At 37.7% G+C, this 25,724-nt stretch overlaps 1 protein-coding gene across 1 annotated transcript; it reads left to right on the top strand.

Moving 5' to 3' along the window:
* The first annotated feature begins 8,498 nt into the window (after positions 1 to 8,498).
* Positions 8,499 to 24,416, top strand: LOC115425637 (creatine kinase U-type, mitochondrial-like). The gene is made up of 10 exons (XM_030143299.1): positions 8,499 to 8,631; positions 11,308 to 11,472; positions 13,229 to 13,427; positions 13,501 to 13,596; positions 13,682 to 13,903; positions 14,594 to 14,679; positions 19,147 to 19,270; positions 21,557 to 21,691; positions 21,785 to 21,910; positions 24,143 to 24,416. Exons 2-10 carry the CDS (start codon positions 11,330 to 11,332, stop codon positions 24,257 to 24,259), a joined length of 1,248 nt encoding a protein of 415 aa, XP_029999159.1. The 5' UTR covers positions 8,499 to 8,631; positions 11,308 to 11,329; the 3' UTR covers positions 24,260 to 24,416.
* The last annotated feature ends 1,308 nt before the right edge of the window (positions 24,417 to 25,724 follow it).

The following is a 25,724-nucleotide window of genomic DNA, read 5'->3' as shown; positions in this document are numbered from 1 at the left end:
AAAAAAATGTATATATACTTTTTTTTTTTTTTAAGTTTTTCCTTCATTTGTTATTTTTGTATTGATTATAATCTGATTGTTTTGTCCTTTTTTTCTCTTCTCATTTGTTATTGATTATAATTCGATTTTTTATTGTGATTCCAAAAAATAGAAAATTTAAAAAAAATGTAAAAATAATAAAAATATTTCTGGAATCTCTTGATTTGAAAGTATATTTACTGAGTATAGTCTAAACAGGAGGGATATGTTAGAAAAATGTAATGTTAGGCTATTAGACTACATCCTGTAAATACCAGGTGTCCAGAGCACGAGTCATGGATGGGTTATGATGACATATTCTGTAAGAATGCCCGGACAGATCCACTCAGGATATGTCGACCATTTCTTTGCTATCTGCTTGTTTTCCATCCAGTTTGGGACCAGAGCGGCCTGCTGCCCTTGAGGAGATCAGACCATGGTGTAGGTGGGAGAAGAGTACAAACGTGCTGACTGAACCCATGCATCACTGTGTTTTGAATACCTAAGCCAATGGTGAACTTGATCTACGTCATTATATTTGTACACTTGGTCCAATGGTTGTAATACTCATGTTCTTTCATCAGATCTTAAACATCCTGTTGTTAGTCAGTCAGCTGCTGCCTCTCACTGTATGTACTTGACTCCTTGCAAGTAAAATCTTCTGATTCCTGAATCCAGAGACTCTGTCTTTTTTCTCAGCGTGTATCACAGAATTTTTCTATCACAGGACACCAAAGATAAAAAGAAAAACATTTTTCCCTCAGGGCGGTTTCGATGTTAGGTAAAGCAACTGTGCTAAGGATCCACTAATATATGGGTTAAAACAGTAGAGTGGAGTTGAACAAATGAAAAAAAAAAAGAAAATAAAACAGAATAACAAAGAAAACAAGGAAAGAAAACTACAACAAAATTTAAAAATTAAATAAAGTAAAATTCAATATAAAATTATATAAAGTAACATAAAATAAAAATATGAAATAAAAATTAAGTAATATAAAAGAAAATAACTACAAAAAAACAAAACACAAAAAATTAAATGCTACAATAAAATAAAAACACAATTTTATAAAAAATTAAATATATTAAATAATGTCATAAAAAAGTGAAATTGGATAAAATTAAATTCTCTGTTTAGAAAATATTTATGTGCACTAAAGTTAATGATAAAATACTGTAACGATAATGATATTGGATTTATTGTGGCCGTGGTCCTGGTTTTGTAGGTTCCTTTACAACATTATAAATACACTGAGATGAAGTTGGACAGAAATGGCTGTTGCATTTGTTTGTTCCATATATTTTCATTAAATCATTTCTGACATATTATTGTGCCGTAGAAGAGCTGAAACAGAAGAAAGTTACATTTGCTCATTTTCATTGGTATCATTTCTGTATCTGTTCATTTGTTTCTGTTCATTTCGACACACCGTTAACAAACACTGATTGTAAAATGCTGATTTCTGACTAAAATCATTGATTAAAATTACTAAAGATGCTGGTGTTTACTGTGGTTGTTCATGTTGCGGTGTCTTTGGAGGAAAAACAACAGGGGCCTGTTCCAGAAAGCGGGTTATGTGAAAACTGCCAGAATGTGAGACCTGAGATGAGGGAAACTCAGGGTTTTCTGTTCCTGAAAGAGAGGTAAGTCAAACCCTGAGTCTGTTACCATGGTAACTTACTCCGTGAACATAACCTGCTGGCTGGCAGGTTTTGTTTAAGAAACCCCGAGTTTCACCTGACTCCTCCCACCTGAAACAAGCTGTTAGACATGGATTGTCCGGACATACGCGATCCCAAAGATTTAAAAGCACAGTTAATATGCAGTGATTTACGTCAGGAGAGGATTTTCAGACCTTGAATAGACGCACTATCCTTTCCTGAGGAATATCTAAATGACACCTCATGGAGTGTGTGACATATTCCCTCAGTTGTGTTGACACTGTGTTGGTTGTTGTTCAATGGTGACATCTGGTGGACATAAAAATCATTGCAGGCTGCCTGGATACAGAGACTGGAGTGTGTTGCTTCAGTGGGCAGACTGGACACCAAATGATAAATTAAAAGTGCTAACTAAATAAAAGAAAGGTGGATGTATTCCAGTTTATTTGAATATAACTGAAATAATATGACATACAGTGTGTCAAATACAGAATTGACAAAAATATATTGTTGCAAGGAAGTATGAGTGAAAATGTGAAATTGAAGTGAAAGTTTTGTACAAGTCATTTTGGACATTGGAGTGCTTGTGGACTTGTTAATGAGGGGACAAGGCAGGGGTTATACATTTTTATTGAGGAGGAGAACTTTTTGCAGTAAGGTGGGCACAAGGCGATTTTGTGTCTTTGACATCAGTTCACCTGCTTTGGAGATGATTACATTTATGATTAATCAGGTCAGTGTTGAAAGATCCCAATATTGGAAGCGCCAAATCCCTAATTACTATCAATTGTATTCATATTTATGTCATGTTTGTCTTTCTCAGATTAGATGTGAAAATGACTGTAACCTTGAGGGTCATACTTGGGATAGATGATGCTTCAAAATGGACTCTGCCTTCTGAAATACCAGACGCAGTGGAACAACTTCAAGGAGAGATTCAGACACAGTTTGGCTTATCGGAAGCATTTAGGCTGCAATACCAAGATATCCAGTTTGACCATGACTTTGTAAACTTGACAACCACATCTGAAATCAAAGACAAGAGCCCAGACCTCAGAAACCAGCCACTCTGCTTCAGTCCATGAGCCAGATGTAAGCACTTCATTATGCTCTTCATCTTCCTCTTTAGCAGACACTGATATACTTTCCTTCCCTGAATGGTCTTCTTCAGGGACATCACTTAGATCTCAGCCATGGCTCCAAACCTTCCCAATACCTCAGTTTAGTTATGAGCTACAGATCCAACTGGAGAAGGCCAGTCGTGACTTTCAAATCAGTGGCACTCTCCTGAATCCAAACTCCAAGCTGAAGTCAGACATTCTTGAGAGCTTGGCATCAGAAATAGAAAAATACAAGGTGTATCCTTCAAGTTCAGAGTTTGATAAAGTTACTCGGGCTTTAATTACAAAGCATCCTTGTTTAAAGGAGCAGGGATCTGTTTCTGGCTTCTACAGCTGGAAAATGAGTTTGAAATACAAAATGGCAAATTACTGCACAAAACTACGGAACACTGACTGACCCTGTCCCTGAAAGAAAAACTTGGCAACAGAAAAAATCCAAGCCAGGTGAAGAAGCCACAAAAGGCAGAAGTCAACTACTGTCCTGATTATCCAGCAGGACGAACTGAGGACAGACCTGAGCAAGAAAGGAAGCATTACTGTCAGAGGTCAAGAAGAAGAAAAAAGAGAAAATGGACACCACCTTTGCCTACAGACGACAGGAAGGCCTTCAAGACGCGCCTTTCACTGCAGAGTTTAAAGACAGATGGCCGGCCCTCTGTTCACAGGATGAGGTGAGTGTGGCTGATTTGTGAAAATTCATCTCTGTTCTTATTCACCGTTGTTAAAATGTATTTTATGAAATGATGACTCACAGTAAACAGTAAAGGTGAGTCATCCATTGTTTATTTTCCAGAAGTCATTCAGTATGTTTGCCTGTTACGTAGCAAGTCTTAAGATCTTTGGAATGTCAAATAAATTATACATTTTATAGATACACACACACTGTGTGTAGATCCAGCAGTGGTTCTGTGGATGTTGGTGAATGGTAAGAACAACACCCATAACATGGTTGAGAAATGATGTTGGCTTTGAGCTCAGCATGTGTTCTGATGTTCCATATTTACTCACAATTCTAATTTCCCTTTCAACCACATATAATCATATATAATCAGTGAAAGGAATGGGAGACTTGAAACTAATGTAGCATTGTACTTTTAACAGAATAGAAAAAAAAAACATCCTCAGGTCCACTTCATGTGTATGTGGAAAACTGATGCCTTTTGTCACTCAAACTGTGTTTTAGGTCCAAGCTGGATTACCATTGTGCCTTTGTTGTCCACATTCATGTCCAAATTGGATCACTACTCTAACCAGCTGATGTTCCAGGGTGTTCAGAAAGAAGGTGGGGCAGCGGGGCACAAAGTCAGCAGCCTCATGGCAGCCATGGCCAAGGTTTGTGGTGGGTGTGGTCATATTAAAAGAGTCACACTACGTTTTTAGTTTGTGATTCTGATCTCATGTGGGCAGTAAATGTAAACTCCTGTTTAAAATGTGAGCATAAGCTTATCTTTTTATGTATTTTTCTTGTTTTGGACTTTTTTCATGTCCCAGCATTGAAACATTTGAGAGAATGCATCCTCAGAGCACTCGTCTACTTCAATGAAAAGCCACAACACCTGTTAAGGGAGGATTTGGTAAGACAAACCAATGTTCCTGATGACAGAAACCACAAAGGACCTCACATGCTCAGAACATTCCAGAGCTCTTTTTATTTGTTTTTATTTTATTTAGCCTTTATTTAACCAGGAAGGCAGGAAGGACTCACAGAGATGGGGGGGGCAGGAACACATCATCAGGTCCAGAGATGATCCAGGGAAAACCTGTGAGGACGTAACGCACAGACACTCAGGTCAGTAACATGTAGATACTGGGGTTTAACCAGAGAAGAGCCTGCTGTCGTCTGGAAGGAAAAAGAGCAGCCAAACTGAGACCGCACACTTTTTTTTTTTTTTTTTTTTTTTACATCACAACCTCCTGAGTTTTCTTTATTTTCTTAAATTTTTCAAAATGTAATTATTTTGAGATCTGGAATATTAAATGTTTTTGGTCAACAAGCTCGACTCAACTCCTTGGACTGCTGGTTATCAGTTTTTCCTACACAACATGATATGAACCTGCATATTAATTCCGACTAATTAATTAATTTTGTGTGTATGTATTTTGTATGTATGTTATGCATTTAATTTTATTTTATTGTAGTTTTGTTTGTTTGTTTGTTTGTTTGTTTGTTTTTCTGTCTCTTCTGCCCAGTTTTACTCAGTTCTGGTTGTAGTTATTGTTTCCATTATAATTATCACCATGGCTGATATTTTCTTGGGAGGGTCTTCGCCACCTTATTCTTTCTAGCCCCCTCCCATGTCATTTCCGGCATCGAAATGTGGTTCAAGGAAACTCATAATAAAGACAGTAGAATATCAAGTGGAGCTTCATATACTTTATGAAGTTACCCTTGGCAAAGCAAATTTATTCAGCACCAAAAGGAACCAGACCACCATTCTGCTGTTAGGATGATGGACGAGACAAGTTAGAGAGAAAAAAAAAGAATTAATTTTGAGTTACCATCTGGTTACAATGAATAGACTTCCAGACACACTGGAAATTCTCTCTCTCTCTCTCTCTCTCTCTCTCTCTCTCTCTCTCTCTCTCTCTCTCTCTCTCTCTCTCTCTCTCTCTCTCTCTCTCTCTCTCTCTCTCTCTCTCTCTCTCTCTCTCTCTCTCTCTCTCTCTCTCTCTCTCTCTCTCTCTCTCTCTCTCTCTCTCTCTAAGGAAGGAGGGTAAAGAATGCCAGGGCAGATGCTGTAGTGGAGGTGCAGCGGTACATGACCCATCCACCACTGGAGACATCAGAAGATCACCTAATGTACTGTCACAACCATCAAAATGTGTCCCCTCATCTGTTCAAACTGACTAAAGCGTTTTTATGCACGTCATCATCATCATCTGTACCATGTGATCAGGTATTTTCCAAATATGGAGAAGCTGTAAGCAAAAAAGAAACCAGTTCAACCCAAAAATGGTTGAAAAAATTACGAATCTCCATAAAAATCTTTGAGTTGTCCCCATCCCACATGATCACCCCCTACCCAAGTTCCACAAGCTCACCCACCCTATGCCATATTTTCCCAGCACTCGGACCTAACGCCTTCATCTGTCTACATTCAACAATCTTTATTTGTAAACAGAATATAATTTTCAGTCTTTGTGCATCAGTCAAACAATTAAATCCCAGAGCGACAGAAACTTCAAAACAAAAAGTCTTTTCTACAGATGTAAGCTAGTTTCTTTAACATTGTGTGTGTATGTAATTAAAGCTCCCTGTCAACCTGTCTAATTTAGTGTTAGCAGAGTACTTCACCAGCAGAGGGCACTGTAACTGAAGCTTTGAGGAATGAAGCCATTTTTGAAACAACTGGCTCAAGTGGTTCAGTGCTTCATGAAAGCTTCATTTGCCCATCGGTACAGGCTGAAATCACATGGGCAAGGAACGCAGACATCTGAATCGAATCGAATAGGGTACAATAGATTACAAAAGAATAGAATAAAATAAAATAAAATAGAATAGAATAAAATAGAATAGAATAGAATAGAATAGAATAGAATAGAATAGAATAGAACAGAATAGCCTTTATTGTCATTATGTGTACAATGAAAGGCTTTGTGTCCTTTCAGTCCCCACCTGTCCTTTCAGTCCCTACCTGTCCTTTCAGTCCCCACCTGTCCTTTCAGTCCCCACCTGTCCTTTCAGTCCCTACCTGTCCTTTCAGTCCCCACCTGTCCCACTGTCCTACACTTCCTCAGACATAGCTGATTGATGAATGTTTGTTTCCTTGTTGGATCCATCTTCTGGTTCCATATATTGCTCTTGTCCAACTCTCTAAACCTCCACATGTTGAACTCAGCTCCATCTGACATCACCTTCAACCACCAATATTTCCTCCAAATCCCATCAAAGCTCTGATGCAGTTGGATCCACTTCTATATCATTCATACACATAATAGTGAAATAGTGCCTTTAATACGTATCCAGCTCCGTAGAATGACCAAACATGACCTCTGACCTGAACTCACTTGAATATCATGGTGGAAAATCCAGTCAAATCATTAGGTTGGACTTTTCAAATCTAACAGAACATTCTGGTCCATCTTGTAGATTCTATTGTGTAAATCTGTTCAACACACTATCCATCAAATCTACAGGGGTTGGACAAAATAATGGAAACACCTTCACCTCAAGATGATAATGCCCCAATCCATACAGCTAGAATTGTTAAAGAATGGCATGAGGAACATTCTAATGAAGCTGAGCATCTCTTATGGCCAGCACAGTCCCCAGACCTCAACATTATTGAGCATTTATGGTCAGTTTTAGAGATTCAAGTAAGACGTCGATTTCCACCGCCATCGTCTCTAAAAGAGTTGGAGGGTATTCTAACTGAAGAATGGCTTAAAATTCCTTTGGAAACAATTCACAAGTTGTATGAATCAATACCTCAGAGAATTGAGGCTGTAACTGCCGCAAAAGGCGGACCTACACCGTATTAAATTATATTTTGTTGATTTTTTAAGGTGTTTCCATTATTTTGTCCAACCCCTGTATCAGCTGTAGAATCTGCAAGGACTAGCATCTGTCTGCCAAGTGTGCCTAAAACGCACTATTTCTTCCATTTGATACGTATGATTAGGGCTGACCTTGATTTACAAAAATAAAATCAAATTAGAGCAGAAAAATAAATCAATATATAGAATATTTAATAGTTTGATTTATAGGTGTGCATTTTACGCACACTTGGTGAAAGATGCTAGTATTTTTGAACCTTTAACCTAGCGCCAAAAATAATAATGTAAATTAACCGATGTTGGAGTTAATCATTGACATATGCCAGGCTGCAAAAATCAAATAATATGTGTTCCACTTTTTATTTAGTATATTGGAAAAAAATAATTTTTTTTGTTTTTTGCATCCAAAAAAAAAAAAGGTTTGTTTACATTACAAACACAGCATTTAAAGGGTTAAAAAATGTGACAATTATTGAGTATTTGGTATTTTTATTTACGGCTCAAGTTGTTGAAATAGAAAAAAAGTGTAAAAGAATTAAAAACAAACTGTATGAATTTTTTTTTTTTTGACATTATTCCACAAGTGTGCGAAAAAGGCACACTTGGTGCTTAGTGAGGGCCTTGCTGGACGGGATACCGAAGGGTTAAACATAATATGTGTGCGAAAATGCAGTTGTGTGTAATTATGATCATGAGTTTATAGGGTGGAGTAAAACAGTCAGTGACAGGATGGCAGAATTTTACAGTAATGAGTGTAGAACACCTGGTTCAACGTCCGGAATGGAGATCTAAAAAGTATAAAAGGGAATGTAAGACTTCATTAAACAGTAAGTTCATGTTCTTTGTGTTTGCTGCTTACCATTCAATAAAAACTGCTGCATCAGACCTCTGCAGACTCTGCCTCATCTTTAGACGACCAGTGATTAGGATCATAGCTCGAACCTAGACGAGTAGCCCAAGATTCAAATAAATAATATAAAAGCCAGAAGAGTTCCACAGCCATCTATACCGACTGCAGGGACACATCATTTAACTTTAATGATATTTACTGTGTGAAGTACCAGCTGCACCTCTAATCTGTGCGGTAATGAAAAGCTCAGATGAATGTGTGTGTGAACATGTGTGTGTGAACATGTGTGTGTGAAGAGGCAGGCAGATATGCTGACTGACAGTACAAAGAGGATTGTCTGTCTGTTTCGCAGTGAGAGGCTAATCCGGAGTGCAGCTCTCTCTGATCCCGTCTCTGCGGCTCCGTGAGCTCTCCTCCTCACTCTCTCCAAGTCTCTGTGGACCGAGTGGACCTATCTGCTGCCTCCAACCTTCAAACAATCCTCAGGTGAGTGATGCACTGCAGCTTCTACTCAAATATTTCTGTACTTTTATTTACTTTTCAAATACCTGTCGTATTAGAGACTATAGTACTGTAACCTCATAGATCTGAGGCAATGGATGAGCAGTAAAATGTGGAAAATTCTGAAAAAAAAATATTAATCTTAACTGGTATAAGGATATGCAGTACACAAAGAGCCTATTGCCTTCTCTTAAGTGCATTTATTTGGCCAAAAAAAAAAAAAAAAAGTTGTTTAGTGTGTGCATGTGTCATAACAATGTATGCATTACACAAAGTTATGCTTTCCTCTTAATGACTGATTAACCTGTAGGCAAGACAATGTTAACCTGAGGCTGAAATGACTTTAAAATATTCTGGAACCCTCTTCTCATGATTAAGGCCTAGTGTGACTTTGGTTGTGATTGTGAAACAGTGTGTCTCCAGAAAAATATGTATCAGAAACACTGATTTACATCATCTGTAATGTCATTTATTGCACTGACATGGTCTGCTCTGTTTATTATTCAGCCTGTTATCATTGTTTTAGTCCTTCATCATGTTCATTTCAGTGCACAGTACAGCCTTTTGCATCATGGCCTCTGGAGGTGTTCATCAAATCACATATAACCAACTAATAATCAACAACTGTTAACATCACTTTAAATTCTGAAACTGTGTCATCCATTACACTGTGCAAACAACCCTAGAGAGAAGCTGAATATTCAAAAATAAAGTTCAAGTATAACTAAATTGTCTTATTTTAAGAAAAATAATCTTTCAATGGGGTCAACAAATTTTTCTTGGCTAGGTTTCTTAGTTGTCCAGTCACTGAACAATTAAAAAAAATCGCTTAATATCGTTAAACTGAGTAGTTGTTTAAGTTGTGTCACTTTTGAACTAATGAAAAAGGCCTCATCTCTCAACATAAAATGACAACTTGACTGACAGGAACAGTTTTGTTTTTAGGATTCATTGCCCTGAAACAGTGTATTTTTCCTCCCTTAAATTTATTTTTCTAAGTTAAAGACATTCTCATGTAAAACCCTTTAAGACTATTTAATTTTCTGTACAGTAGACGTTGATGTTGATGGACATCTCTCTAATCCTAGCATTTCCACTCTCTTTCCTCATTGAACCTCCTACCCCTGACCTCATCATGACTCTTTATGTGTCTGACCTCTTCTAAACTCAGCGCTTTCATCACTTTTGTCTCCATCTCTGTCACATATCTTCATTTCTTCTTCATAGCTCATAGTTTCCCTTCTTTCCAGCAGTATTTAGTTGACTTTACTCACCACCTGCTGATTCTCTGTCTCTATTTTCCTCCGTCTGGTCTTGTGTAACCTCAGCTGACCAACCCAGAATATCAGATAGAGTCATGTGTTGCACTATCGATGCCAACTCTAAGAAAGAAGATTAACCTCACCAACTGTTGCCATCACTAACCTGTCTGCTTGCATCCTGTGGTAACAAGGCTAACTCCCAAAGACACAACAATGTCACATATGTATTTGTAATGCAGTCTGAATAAATATTTGAATATTTTACATCTAGCAGGTCCATTTGAAACTGTGTCCTACTGTACCTGATATTATTTCTGTTATTCGTTTGACAGTTGAGGATTTGTTAGTGTGAATGGAGCAGCTGATCAGTATACTGGATCATAATCTGTATCCAATCACAAATCATTTGATCCCCTGAGCTGGTGGATATCCTGAGATGACCAATCAGATGGCTTCTATCTGCTTCTACAATTATCTCATCACACCGACTGTAGGCGTATTTTGTACTTGAGCGTCTGATAGACTAATGCAATTAGTAGTTTAGTCACGTGTGTATATATGGAGTGAGAACATATACATGTCATGAATTATTATCTTAAAGGTAAACCAGGTTATTACTGCCAGGCCATGATAACAGATTAATATGACTTCAAAACTTACACAGTTTATTTCTATAAAAAAGGTTATAACAGTATATTAAATCTATATATGTATATTTGTTTCAATATATTTATGTTTAATGTTAATATATATAAGGCAAAACAATACAATAACAATATAATTGTATATACATAAACATCATGGAGTGCATTTTTTGTATGAAATTTTTGAACAAGTTATTTTGATATAATAAATAAATGTATCTATATAATCGTTTCATAGGTAATATAAAATAAAATAGAAATAAATAAGTAATAAATAAGTACAAAAATAAGAAATGATAAAATTAATAGCATGTTTCACATGAGTTGTATGCCACTGTTATGAGCAAATGTTTTCTTATGACAACTAAAAAAACCATCTTGTTATGAGGTGTTTATCTTATCTTCTTATTGAAAAAGTAACATTGTTATTTTATGTTCTAATGTCAAATTACTCTTATCATTTATTTATTTGTGTGCCTTGCAGCAATATGTTTCCAAAATAAACATATATACAAATATATATATATAAAATATTTAATTTTGCTCATTTTGACTTACAGAACTTACAGACCTTTAGTTGATAAAATTATAGAAAAATGCATATAATTATAAAATATTTCTACATATTTTACATACATATACATTTTTTGCTTGTCAGTGCTTTTTCTTCTCAGCTCTGTGGTCCCACATGAACAAGTATAATCTAGTATGTGTAAAGTGGGGGGACATCATCATTGCTGTATCATTGGTCACAGGTAATACCCCAGACCTGTTACCATGGCAAACTCATTCACCCGTATGATGTCTGGCCGAAACACGGCTGTGATGTTGGCCAGCGTTGGAGCAGGAGCCCTGGCGTCTGGATACCTGCTCAGTGACATGACTGCTGCTGCTGAGAGGAGGAGGGCCTACCCACCCAGGTACTGGCCTGTTTGCAAAAATCTTGACTAATACCAATATTTCAAATGACAGTTTGCAGATGACAATAAGTGATGGTGCTTTACACATCTTTATTTCATTTTTGTACGTATTTATTTTCAACTGGGACAGTATCTACCTTCTTTAGCTACTGGCGGGGTGAGTAATGAAGAGCAGGTGAACAGAACCCAGTGCAAGTCCAAAAAAAGTTGGCAAAAACAAGTGTATGGGCTTCGCATAAGGTTTCCAGTGTAACTTGAATGACATGTTGTGATCAGTAACAATGGTAATGATCCATGAATATTTATACTGAATGGACTGTATGGAGTGATCATTTTGATTATGACTCATTGAGGAGCTGCAAGTTTTAGTAAGAAAATTTGTTTAAAAAAATGCTGTATGTCACCTTCACTGACAGTCGTCCACATCCCCACGACCCTCACAAGGACTGGACAGATTTGTCTGCATTTAACTCAAATCTAAGTTAAATGAAACTGAACAACAGACAACTTTATCATCTGCATAACATGAAATTCAGTATTTGATTAAAAAAAGAAATGGTAACACTTTACTTGAAGGTCTAGTTTATAATGCATTAAGTTCACATTCATAAGACATTATAATGTATTTATAATGCATTATAAAAGTCATTACAACAGTTTATGATCATGTACAACAACTTATACCAAGTTTAATAAAGTATTATAAGTGTAGGCATAATGTATTATAAATTCAGCTTTCATCATGTTTTATACCTCCACACCAAAGCAGTGTGAAGGAATTTATTTTTTTAGGTGGGGAACTTTTGTTAGGTTTTGTCACTGGTCTCTCTACCCATCTATTTTAGGGATTTCATATTTATTTTAAAAAAAAAAAGTATGTGTTTGAATTAACAAAGATTTAGGGCTGCCACATTATTTTTTATTTATGTATAAAGCAACATGTAACACTTCTATTTACTGTCTCTGTTCTTTTAATGTTTTTTTTTGTTTTTGCAAAATAAAGAGTTATTCAGAACAGTTTGATGTATAATTTTGGACTTACACTTTACTTAGAGGTAGCAGATACTGCTCATACGTCATCATACTTGTGTTATAATATCATACAACTGCTAATAACCTTAGACAGTGTTGTCACTTTACTAAAAGCTCTTAAAGTCCTCCTGTAATGTACTATTGATGTTTCTAAGGCATTGTTCAGTTTCAGAAACTACATGTCACAGCTGTTCTCTGTGTCTATGTAACTGGCCAGAGTTCTGATGGTTAGAACGTGTTACGCAACCCAGGACTGGAGATTCTTTCTTCAGACACTGTTGTCACTTTGGTATGGATGTAGAAAACATGATGAAAGCTGAATTTATAATACATTATGCCTACACTTATAATACTTTACTAACCTTGGTATAAGTTGTTGTACATGATCATAAACTGTTGTAATGACTTTTATAATGCATTATAAATGCATTATAATGTCTTATGAATGTGCGCTTAATACATTATAAACTAGATCTTCAAGTAAAGTGTTACCAACCAAACAAAACCCCAAAACAAAAACGATCACAGAATTATTTATATGAATGGAGAACAACAGTGTTCCTCATATCCTAATACTTGCTTTGATACTAGGAGGATTTATGTGTTGCAGTGCTATTCCTGTCATCATTCCTCTTCTCCTTTCTGATGTGTAGAAATGGTTATGAAAAATGAAATGGAAAAAAAATATGATTGTTGAAGTCACTTTTGTCTAAATGTTGTGCAGTGCTGACTTCCCCGACCTGAGGAAGCACAACAACTGTATGGCATCAGCCCTGACCCCAACCATCTATGCACGTCTGAGGGACAAGACCACTCCCAACAACTGGACCATAGACCAGTGCATCCAGACTGGGGTGGACAACCCTGGACACCCCTTCATCAAGACTGTGGGCATGGTTGCTGGAGATGAGGAGAGCTATGAGGTCAGTGTTTAAATGGTCGGCTTTGCAAACTGTTGAGTCTTAAAGGAGTGACGGTTTATTCCCATTTTATCAGGTGTTTGCAGAGCTCTTCAACCCTGTCATCAAGGACAGACACAACGGCTACGACCCTCGCACCATGAAGCATCCCACTGACCTGGATGCGTCCAAGGTTCGATGTCACTCTCCTTGTTTTCCCAGTTCTCTGTCCCATCCATCATGTCTGTCTCCATTCTTCCAACTTCTCTGTTTCTCAGATCAGCTCAGGAATGTTCGATGAGCGCTACGTGTTGTCTTCCCGTGTCCGTACCGGTCGTAGTATCCGTGGGCTGAGTCTTCCTCCTGCATGTACTCGTTCTGAACGCCGTGAGGTGGAGCGCGTGGTGGTGACGGCTCTGTCTGGTCTGAAGGGAGACCTGTCTGGACGCTACTACAGCCTGATAGACATGACGGACAAAGAACAGCAGCAGCTCATCGATGTTAGTACACCACTGCACACATACAGGGTGGGGAAGCAAAATTTACAATATTTTGAGGCAGGGATTGAAAGACAGTGTATGACCAATTAGTTTATTGAAAGTCATGAGAATTTAAATCTTCAAATCATATTTTACTGCATTTCTAACGGTCTTGTTGTCTAACTCAAGTTCAATTGCCATTTTTCTCATGGATTTGGTTGGATCCTTTAGGATTTTGGATTTGAGAGCTTTAATAAAAGCTTTGGTACGTTTTTTGTTGCTTCCTCCACTTCCAGACTTTCTGGTAATAGTTTTGCTCATAGTCATTCTCTTCTTTCCATTATAAACAGTCTTTATGGACACTCCAACTATTTTTGAAATCTCCTTTGGTGTGACGAGTGCATTCAGCAAATCACACACTCTTTGACGTTTGCTTTCCTGATTACTCATATGGGCAAAAGTTTCTGAAAAGGTATGGATAATAGTGTTAGGTATGATTATGACATCAATATATGTTTGGTTTCAAAACAACTGACGTAGTGCCTGCTGAGAAAAAACAACTAAATGTTCATTGTAAATTTTGCTTCCCCATCCTGTAAACACATAAACACATACTCATATGCAGAAACAAAGCCGGTCTCTGTTGACCCATGATAAATTCTGCCATCTAATACTCCCCTTGGTTCTTCTGTCCCTTCATTGATCAATCAGGAGCACTTCCTGTTTGATAAACCAGTGTCACCTTTGCTAACAGCAGCTGGAATGGCCAGAGATTGGCCTGATGCTCGTGGGATCTGGTAAGGCCAGGAGAAACTGTAGACTGGTACTAAAGCAGGGGTGTCAAACATGCGGCCCGGGGACCAAATCCAGCCCGCCAAAGGGTCCATTCCGGCCTGCGGGATGAATTTGTGAAATGCAAAAATTACACTGAAAATATTAATTATTTTAGTTCAGGTTTCACATTGAGACCAATTCAATCTCAAGTGGGTAAGATCAGTAAAATACGATTATAAGAACCTATAAATAATGACAACTCGAAAATTTTCTCTTCGTAAATCTAAACATTTTTATGTCATTTTACTGTATTTATACTAAAACAAACTATCATTTCTCATAAAAAAAGAATAACCTGAACAAGTATGAATCTGAAATGTCTGAAGTACCAATATTCAGTCTGTTATTAAATGTTCTGTGTATTTGTAGATCCACTGTGATCTGTAAGTTATAATATACATGTGTAAATGATAAACTGAGGTATAAAACTGTTAAAATTGCAATTATTTTTCTTAAGAAATTTCAGTTTGTTTCTGTTATTCACATTGTTTTAAAGGATAGTTCTTAGATGTAAACATTTTTATATGTAATTTTACTTTCTTCATTCTAAAACATGGAGAAAAGTTTGGAGTTAATATTGTCTGTATATTATTATGTTATTATTTTACTGGTCTGGACACTTCAGATCAAATTTGGCTAAATGTGGCCCCTGAACTAAAATGAGTTTGACACCCCTGTACTAGAGCTTTGACTGATTTTATAGATAATCTGTCAAATTCTAGTATCTTTATAGTATGTTCAGGATGTGTAGAAATACTAAGTGAAGAGGTGTGTCTTTGTGATTTGATAAAGAGTAAAGACTGTTGGGAGCTTCAGTCCAAATACACACTTCTGATGATCGTGATTAGAGGTAGGAGTCTCTGACTGACCCATGATATACACCACCCAGCCAAAAAAAAAGTCCATTTGCACAGACTCACTGTGGCATCCTTTGTGCCCCGCAATGTTTATGTGGTGTCATAATAAACATTTCACATAATTTAATATCCACTACTGCATACATTTTGTTTTGCAAAGGTCTTGTATGGATGATGGGAGAGTCAGACTGCTGAGTAAAAGCTTCTCCATCACATCGAAAGGATTCTCAGTGGGCTCAGGTCTTGGCTCTGTGGTTCAGGTCTGGACTCTGTGGTTCAGGTCTGGACTCTGTGGTTCAGGTCTGGACTCTGGTTCCGGTCTGGACTCTGGTTCCGGTCTGGACTATGTGGTTCAGGTCTGGACTCTGTGATTCAGGTCTGGACTCTGGTTCTGGTCTGGATTCTGTGGTTCAGGTCTGGACTGTGTGGTTCAGGTCTGGACTCTGGTTCTGGTCTGGACTGTGTGGTTCAGGTCTGGACTCTGGTTCTGGTCTGGACTCTGTGGTTCAGGTCTGGACAGTGTGGTTCAGGTCTGGACTCTGGTTCTGGTCTGAACTGTGTGGTTCAGGTCTGGACTGTGGTTCTGGTCTGGACTGTGTGGTTCAGGTCTGGACTCTGGTTTTGGTCTGACTCTGGTGAATCCTGGCGTTGTCCTTTTGTCTACATGGTCACTATTAAACTGATGGTTGTTCATGAAATGAGAGGCTACTTACTGCATCAGTTCAGATGAAAGGAACATATGAATGTGTGCAGTAATTATCCAGTGGCAGGATCTGAACTGTGTGTTTTCTTAGTTAAATGGAGGTGTGGACTTTTGTGTCAGGCTGTGCACACATTAAAGGTGGCTGACAATGGTATCATCATGCAGTGATATGATGACACACTGCATCCTGATGTCTGTGTCATTAAAGGACAAACACCACGAAAAAGGAAAGAAAACAAAGAAAACAAAAAACAGGATTAAAATGTTTATTCGCTGCACTGTGGTGCCAGTTTTACAGAGTTTGTACCTGAGATCCGATAGGGTATAAAGTTGATTCAGTGGCTCTTTAACACAGACTCTCAGCCTGTGTGTGTCGAGTGTCTGCATGTTTTAATCAAAACAAAAGAATGATATTTGGTGTCAATAATAATGAAGGATCAGGTCAGAAACCCTGATCAAAGCTGATCTGAGCCTTCCTTTGGGTTGTGACTGTATGTTGTTGCCTTTAGGATAGAGATACAGATATTTACCACAATGCAGAACAAACAGGTTCAGAAATTATTCTACCCCCCACCCCCCACAAAGGGTATTGTTTTTGGTTCAGCTTGTTTGCTTGTTTGTTGACACTTTGGCGGCAAAACTATTGGTTTAGTTCATACCAAATTGGGTTTATAGATTGCCAGTGACCCAGAATAGATGTCATTACATTTTGGGAAAGGTAGGTCAAAGTTCAAATTTTTTAATGATTTTTTAAAAAAATCTTTTCATTTACTTGAAATCAGTGAAATGTGTGCAAGGGGCGGGGTTTGTTGTGCCTGGCACCACTTGTTCTTACTGCTACCAACCTTGCAAATGTTTTACTGTAATTTGGAACTCGATGTGGTGTTTGTTGTTGTTGGTTGGTTTGTTGCTTGTTGTCTGTTTATTACTGCTGCCTGTGAATCAATCCCTGGGGATTATAAAGATACTTTGAACCAAGAACCTTGAACTTCATATAAACTGTCTGGGTCAAAAAAAGTCACATGCAATATTTGGTTGGTGTGCTTTTAGTTTTCATTACAGGACACATCACTTTTTTCCACATAATGCTTATGCAAAGTCACGATAAGTGTTAGCTTTATCTCTGTTCAGAGTTTCATTGATTTTTCATCCACATCTTGTACTGATGATGGTGGGGTTGAACTGATGTGTAAAATCAATCAATCAATCAATCAATCAATCAATCAATCAATCAAATTTTATTTATATAGCGCCAAAACATAACAAAAGTTCTCTCATGACACTTTACATAGAGTTGGTCCAAACCAGACTCTGAAGCCAGTTTACAGAAACCCAACAGAATCCTCCAGGAGCAAACACTAGTGAGTGGAGACAGAGGAAGGAAAAACTATCTTTAACAGCAGAAACCTGGAGCAGACCCAGACTGAGGAGGATGGATGAGTGACAGGACCAGTTGGGGTTAGAGAGAGTAAAGGAGGAGAAAAGAGAGAGCGATAGAGAGAGATTGGGGGAGAAGGGGGGAAGTAGGGGGAGATGCATGGATGCAGTTGATGCACAGATAACTGAACTAGAACATCTATGGAACAATAGAATAAACACTATCATAATTATATGGATAAGTGAGTGATGACAATGAAGGAGAAGAGAGGCAGGAGCACAGCAGCAGGTGCAGAGATGATCCAGGGAAAAGTCTTCTCCATCACATCCCAGATTGTTAATGGGGTTCAGGTCTGGACTCTATTGTGGCCAATCCATCTGTGAAAATGTCTCATGCTCCCGGACCACTCTTTCACATTTTCAGCCTAATGAACCCTGATTTTCTCATCTTCAAATATTATCAGGGAAGAAAAAAATCCACTGACATTCAGCCCAGATCATAACACTGCCCCCACAGGCTTGTACTGTAGGCACTAAGCATGATGGGTAATCACCTTATCCACCTCTCTCCTCACCCTGATGCACCCATCATTCTGAAACAGGGTCAACCTGGACTCATCAGACCACAGGTGGTACAGGGGGTAACTTTTTTTTTGGCTGGGAAGTTCATATCATGTGATACAATATAAGGGTTTGGGTTAAAGTTAACTGGCTTTATTGTCTCCATAGGGAAGTTCAGTCTTTGCATTTTACCTATCCAAATACACACAGCACCTAGCAGAATTGAACATGCAACCTTCTAGCTGTAAGTGCTACCTGCCTAATAGATTGATATTGATATATTCCCATATCAATGTTTTGTCCCACCCATAATTATGACCAAAGACACAGTAAAAGAAACACAAATAATTTGCCAGTGGATGCCCTTACATTAAATATTTCTAACAATGCAGAAAACTCTTTAGAGCAGATAATGACGACGGGGAGCAATGGCATCTTTACCTTGAGAGTTTGCCTTTGTAGAGATTTTAGAAATACTGTTTGATGTAAGAGTACAATGATCATCCAGTCTGATAGGTTGGAGAGTTTAACATGACTGGAATGAAGTGGAGTATGCAGTAAATTAGTTGACACTGTATTTGATTTAATGTCATGCAAAAACAGATTAAGGAGGAAAACACTCTTAAAGTCCATGAGATGTGTCTTTTATTTTGCTTTACAAGCAAAAAGATGGAATAAAAAAGTACATATATTCTGAGAACTGATGTTAATAAGCCAACCCTACGGGCATCATACCTGCAATCTGTCTGTAGTTACCCAGGTCTTATTTTTAGTTCTGCAAATCCTTGCAAATTGCTTTTCTTTCTTCCATTTTTTCACCACCCCTTCCCTCTATTCTCTTTCTACGTCCAACACTTTAACACAAAAGGCGTTTGGTCTGTTAATGTGCAATTTGCCATTTACAACTGGATCTGTTGTCTACATTGTCTCAGGCACAATAATGAGAAGAACTTTTTGATCTGGATCAATGAGGAGGACCACACTCGGATCATATCTATGGAGAAAGGAGGAAACATGAAGAGAGTGTTTGAAAGGTTCTGCAGAGGTCTGAAGCAGGTATGCATGTCTCAGTGATAGCTGCTGTTTTTATGGTTCAGTGCGCATCTTAAAAACACGCTGGTGTTTATCTGCAACGGAAAAGCATGCAGTAAATCTCAGAGCAAGTATTGCAGATAGTTTAGAGCATCAGAAAAAGAAGGGTAGCTATTATTGCAAGCATTCATAACACTGGTCTGCAAGCAAAAGGCTTCCAGAATAAAAGTAGTTCAACTTTACCTACTTTCAAAGACTTAAAAAAAAAGTCCAAAGTGATGGTTGGCTCAAGTTATCAATATACAATAATAAATCAAATATTGAAATTTTATATGAAGTAATGAGAGAACGATTATTAATTGAAAGGATGTATGTGTCTGAGCTACGGGTTCTGACTCCAAACATTTGTATAATGTTGAACATATTCATCTGTGCTAATGTTTGGATAGAACGTGCCCTCTGTGACATATTATACACTTTGTTACAATTCATAAGCCACCATGAGCATTGATCTAAGTCACATGGAGCAGCTTTTATCACTGTCAGTGTGTGATACTTTTATCAAATTGTCTCATATTTTTTACCTGATGAACCAGAGGTGGAACCAAACTGTGTAAACAACAGATAAGAGACAAGAGACAAGCCAAACAGTGCCACGTACAGACTGAAAAACTGTTGTTTGAACTGATGTTTTCAGTGACATTTCAGTTCGTATTTTCCTAATACATTTAGTTACAATAAGTCAGGAGACTTCTTTTGTTTAATCCTTGCCAGGGTGACACTTCAGATAGAAGGATTCTTTCAAACACAAGATTTATGTACATGTATCGACATAATAAAACTTTGTCATTAAATATTTTGGAAACATTAGCCAATCATCAGTTTTATCATTTGTTTTCCAGTTCATTGTTAGAACTCCTTGACATATGAAATGGAGGACTCAAATGCACAACTCATAAAAACTTAAGATTTTAACAAAAGTATTTTAATAATAAAAAGGGATTAACAAAAAGCGCTCACAAGGAGGATATAAAAAACTACAAACAAATCTCTATGAAAAACACTTTACAGAAAAACTTGAAACATAAAACTGACAAACATGGAAAAACCTGGTAGGCAGCTTGACATGAAACACCATGACAGAATCAGACAAACTGGCACAAGACAAAGGGAGACAGGACTATTTCTACCTGAGGTAGGGGAACACAGGTGACAACAATCAGGGGTGGGGCTAACAATCCCACTGGAGGGAAAACACACAAAGGGTCAGGGTCTGAAACAAAAGGGAAGAGATGTGTACAAAAAAAAAAGACCAGGAAGTGCAAAACAGGACCAAATGTGAACGACTCGAACTGAACATAAAGTGATAAATCAAACAAAGACAAAACACTGAAAACCAAAGACGAGACATGAAACACTGAACATTAACATAATTAACACATCTGACAAGACATGGCATTCATCTTATCAAAGTATGTAAGATTTTGCCAATTTTATCTCGAAAGTAGACAATTCCCAAAAATTTGGAGCCCAGTTTAATGGGTTGAAGTACCCCCCTGCAATTCAGATCCAAAGCCATAGGAAGTGAAGTACCCACGGACAGCTGCAAAGGTGTCTTATGTATCAATTTTCTCAAGACAAAAAGCAATGGACTAATTCAGGAAAATAAGATTTGCATATTTTCAGATTTTATAGGCTGAAATTGGTGTTTCCTGTATCACCATTTGGAGCTCCGTACATGGATACAGAATATTTGAATGTGAGATGGATGATTTATGAGTTGTTTGATTCAGTATCTATCATATAGATCAAAGTGTGGACTGAGGCTGAACTGAACAGACTTATCACCTGCACCACCATCCTCAATTATCCATATGACTGTCCACAATACAGATTTTTTAAAAACATATTTTTTAAATTTCAAGGCCAATTTGCATCATGTTTATGTTTATGCATTTGGCAGACGCTTTTTTCCAAAGCGACTTACAGGGGAAAATGTTCATATGTGACATTGTGCATATAATGTACACATACTGTAAACAATAAATTGAGATTACAGCTATAGACTGTAAATACAATAACATTTACATTTTATTTTTGTATTATCTTAATTTTTAATTTCATCTTTAGTTTCAGGTTTTTCCTCACAATCTGTTTTACTGTCAGAAGAATCATAATCATAATGGGAGAATAATACAAATCTGAGAAAATAAATAAATAAAACCCTAATAAAAATGATTAAAAATTTTACATAATGTAACATTAACACTTTAAAATGCATAAAAATGTCTCCTTTGCCTTTTGCTGCAGGTGGAGCAGCTGATTCAGGAGCGAGGCTGGGAGTTCATGTGGAACGAGCGTCTGGGTTACATCCTCACCTGCCCCTCCAACCTCGGAACAGGACTCAGGGCTGGGGTTCACATCCGCCTGCCCTTCCTCAGCAGGGTAATTTCAATGATTTCAACAATATCTAGTCCTCATTATTTATTATTACTTATTTTAATTTCTAAAAAGGAATATTTACTATTCCCAATGTAGGACCCTCGCTTCAAAAAGATCCTTGAAAACCTGAGGCTACAGAAGAGAGGAACAGGAGGTGTGGACACGGCTGCTTCTGGAGATACTGTTGATATCTCTAACCTCGACCGTCTGGGCAAATCAGAGGTAAGAACTGTACAACTGAACATAAGAGCAACAGAAATGAGCAGCAAAGAGCCAGTCAGAGAGACCAGACACGTGTGGGCTGTGAACACCCAGGCCCCCTGCTGCTCTGTAATCCAGGCAGGTATTGGCCATTCCAGGTTAACCATCTCCTGTAGTCTGAGCTGACCTCCCGTCCATCTCCTCTGTGCACAAACCTCAAGTACTTTCAATGACTATAGATGGCTAGCATTAGAGTTTTGGTTTGGGTTACAGTTTTCCACTCAGGTTGGAGGATTTGTGCATTGTCTGACAGGGAATCCTGCCAGAAAGGGTGAACTCAGGGAGCAAAGGTCCAGTGGTGTGGGCTGAACATGTCACTACCTACTGTTGGAGGTTTCTTAAAGCTGTTCTAGGGCTTTTAGAGCCCATCAGATGCCAAAGAGTGAATGAGATGTGGGGGATGGGGGCTAGAATGCAATCCTAGTTAAAGCGGAATCAAGCAGGAAATCAAAAGTAAAGGTTCGTGGTTTAAACAACATGTTAAATCATCTCACTTTATTTTTCCCTCGCACAGTAACATTATGGTAGTGTCACAAAAAGCGGCAAAAATTCAACCATTTTAAAGTATTTTATGTTATTTCCAAAATGAAATGCCTGTTAGAAGTCCTTGACATATGAAATGGTGGACTCAAATGTACAACTCCAAAAAACTGAAGATTTTAACAAAGTATTTTAATAATGAAAAAGCGATTAATCAAAGGAGCTCACAAGGAGGATATAAAAAACTACAAACAACTCTATGATAAATGAAACAGAAGAACTTGAAGCATAAAACTTGATTAACATGGAAAAACCTGGTAGGCAGCTTGACAATAAACACCATGACGGAATCAGACGAACTGGCACAAGACAAAGGGAGACAGGACTATTTCTACCTGAGGTAGGGGAACACAGGTGACAACAACCAGGGGTGGGGCTAACAATCCCACTGGAGGGAAAACACACAAAGGGAGGAAGTCAGGGTCTGAAACAAAAGGGAAGAGATGTGTACAAAAAAAACCCAGGAAGTGCAAAACAGGACCAAACGTGAACGACTCGAACTGAACATAAAGTGATAAATCAAACAAAGACAAAACACTGAAAACCAAAGATGAGACATGAAACGCTGAACATTAACATAATTAACACATCTGATGAGACATGACAATGCCAGCATTGTGTGTCTACAGATATGCATAATATCAATTTTTTAAAACCAAAATGTGTTTCATATTAACTCCTTTAAATACACATATTACTACATCTGTACTGTAGTATTTTCAGGGTTCATTGTGCTTTACACTTATCAGTAGTAGTCATTAAACTGATATGTCTTTGTGAATATTTTTATTGTTTCAGTGAAGAAATTACAACAATTAGGGAGATGTAGAAAAAAAAAAAAAAAAAAAAATCCTGTATTTAGTAATATTTAAATCAAGCCACAATCTTTGACTTGCCTCTGGTGGTGGTTGTGGATCTTATAGAGCTGCCATCCACCTACCTTAACTTCTTCCCAATGAGGGAGAGTAAAATTCAAAGGCCAATGATAAATTACATCAAGTTTATATCCTTGGTTTACAGAAATGTCGAATGAGATCTTTTTTTTGGGCTTATCGGGTTGGGGCCGAGTTAGGTTTGGAAAAGCCTAAGAAAAGCGCTAAGAAATGGTCAAAACACAATGAGCTCATAACACAGTACACCGTAGCACATTTCTGTACGATGCAAATTCAATTGGAGCATAGACCTAAAACCACGCAACTTAACTGTTTTTTTTTTTTTAAATGACTCAGAGTCAAATCTGACTAAGAAATAAAGGGTCATGTAAAAAGTAAATACTTTTAATGTTGGAGTCTGTGTTGTGTTTGTTGACATTAGCTAACTCCATTTCTAAGCTAATGACTGTCTCGGTTGCTTCCAGGCTGTGCACTGATTTCTATGTAGAGGACTTGGGTTGGTTTTCGTACAAATATCCTTACGCTCTTGCTCCTCTACAAGTGCAGTATTCAACATTAGCTATTGTTGGCTTTGAAATGGAGTCACCTAACAAACAAATGTGCTCCCAACACAATACAGAGTCCAACACAAACTTCATGTAAAAAAAGAAAAAAACATTGAGCATTTGTCAGTGTGACATAGAGTCATGCTGAGGTTATGCTAAAAGTTGGGTGACTCTGAATAATGTTGTTTTTTAATGCTGTACGAACACATTCACAGGTGGAGCTGGTGCAGTTAGTGATCGATGGCGTAAACTACCTGATTGAATGTGAGAAGAGGCTGGAGAGGGGGCAAGACATCAAGATCCCCTCCCCCATCCCTCAGTTCAGGAAGTGAACCACATCACCTACTAAAGGAAACCTGGAATAGAGCTGGCATTCCAACCACCGGTCGAAAAAATGTTGGTCTTACATGATTTACGTGAGATGTAGAGCATTGTACCAACCTGTGCTTGAATTCTTAACCCAATAAATTGAAAATAGATTAAACCTGATGTGGTAGTTTTTGAGATCAGTGTCACCATGATTCCATAAAGTTATAAGATACACTAAATGTTGACTTGTTGCGGGTCACTAAATATGAAAAAGAAATAAAATTGTAAGTCAAATTCTAAATCCAGAACAGCAAAGTAGACATGAAAATATTAGTCCAGATCAGATTAACCCATTAAGACCCAAACATCCACCAGCTTTAACCTAAACCATCTACTGATATCTGTTGATCCAATAATCCTATCAATGCATGTGAATAATTGGTGTAAAATACAGTTCTTCATCTCTTCATGGTCATCAGATATGACCCATTTGGACGTTCAGAGGCTCCGTAGTTACCGTGGAAACACCGTCCTCTTCTACAACCTTGATTCACCAGTAAAACCCATGGAGTTGGATCAGTGACAGTGGATGGACACACAGGGTTTATGTTCAGTTAATGATATCTTTGCTGAAAAAGTCTTTTTCTTCAGTTTTCTCTGTTCTTATATAATAACCTTTGAATTAACTATGAGTTTTCATGAACATCTAAATGAAATATAGAAAATTAAACATAGGAAAATCATGATTGGTTAAAAAAAACAAACAAAAAAAATGCTTAAGAAACGTGAAATACAGAGAAAAATTCATTTGGGCACCGCCACCAAAGTAGCTCTGGGTCTTTATGGGTTAATTGACCTGCCATAAGATCATCAAGGAAATTCAAAACAAGATAATAAAACCAAGCTTTAATAAAAGACAAACGGGAAATTAAACACAAATATCTAGTCCCACACACAGAATTCCCACAATCTGTTCTGTTCATTCTTTCTCCGCTCAGACAGAGATGTTGTTTTCAGGGTCATGGAAGACTGCCAGGGCTAATAAGATGAAGCTTATCACACAGGGAGATCTGAAAACATTCCACCACCATCTCTGTCACATTTCCTGGAAATGCTGTTCCATGGCTCTGAAGGAAAACTGTGACATTTAACCCTGTAGTCCTGGTGAGAGGTGAAAATGATGCTGGTTTTTCATCGATAAAAGCTTGAAATTGTGTTTAACAGTTTGGAAGCCTTTTGTATTTCTACCAAATGATGTACTTTGTTTCATATGTCATGATCCAAGAGTGATGGCACAGAAAAGTTTGTGTCTACCTCTGTGTGTTGATGGGTTACATATACATAGATACTATTAAGGTGAGGTGATAAAGGTTGAATATGATACAGTATATTGAGCAGCAAGTGAACATTTACTCCCCAGAACTGATGTATGGAAACAACAAAATGGACAGGATCTGAGAGACCAAAGCCAAACTGTGACAGTGACGA

This window comes from Sphaeramia orbicularis, chromosome 9 (genome assembly GCF_902148855.1).
Source record: "Sphaeramia orbicularis chromosome 9, fSphaOr1.1, whole genome shotgun sequence".
Lineage (NCBI taxonomy): Eukaryota > Metazoa > Chordata > Actinopteri > Kurtiformes > Apogonidae > Sphaeramia > Sphaeramia orbicularis.
This window is presented reverse-complemented; position numbering and strand designations above follow the sequence as displayed.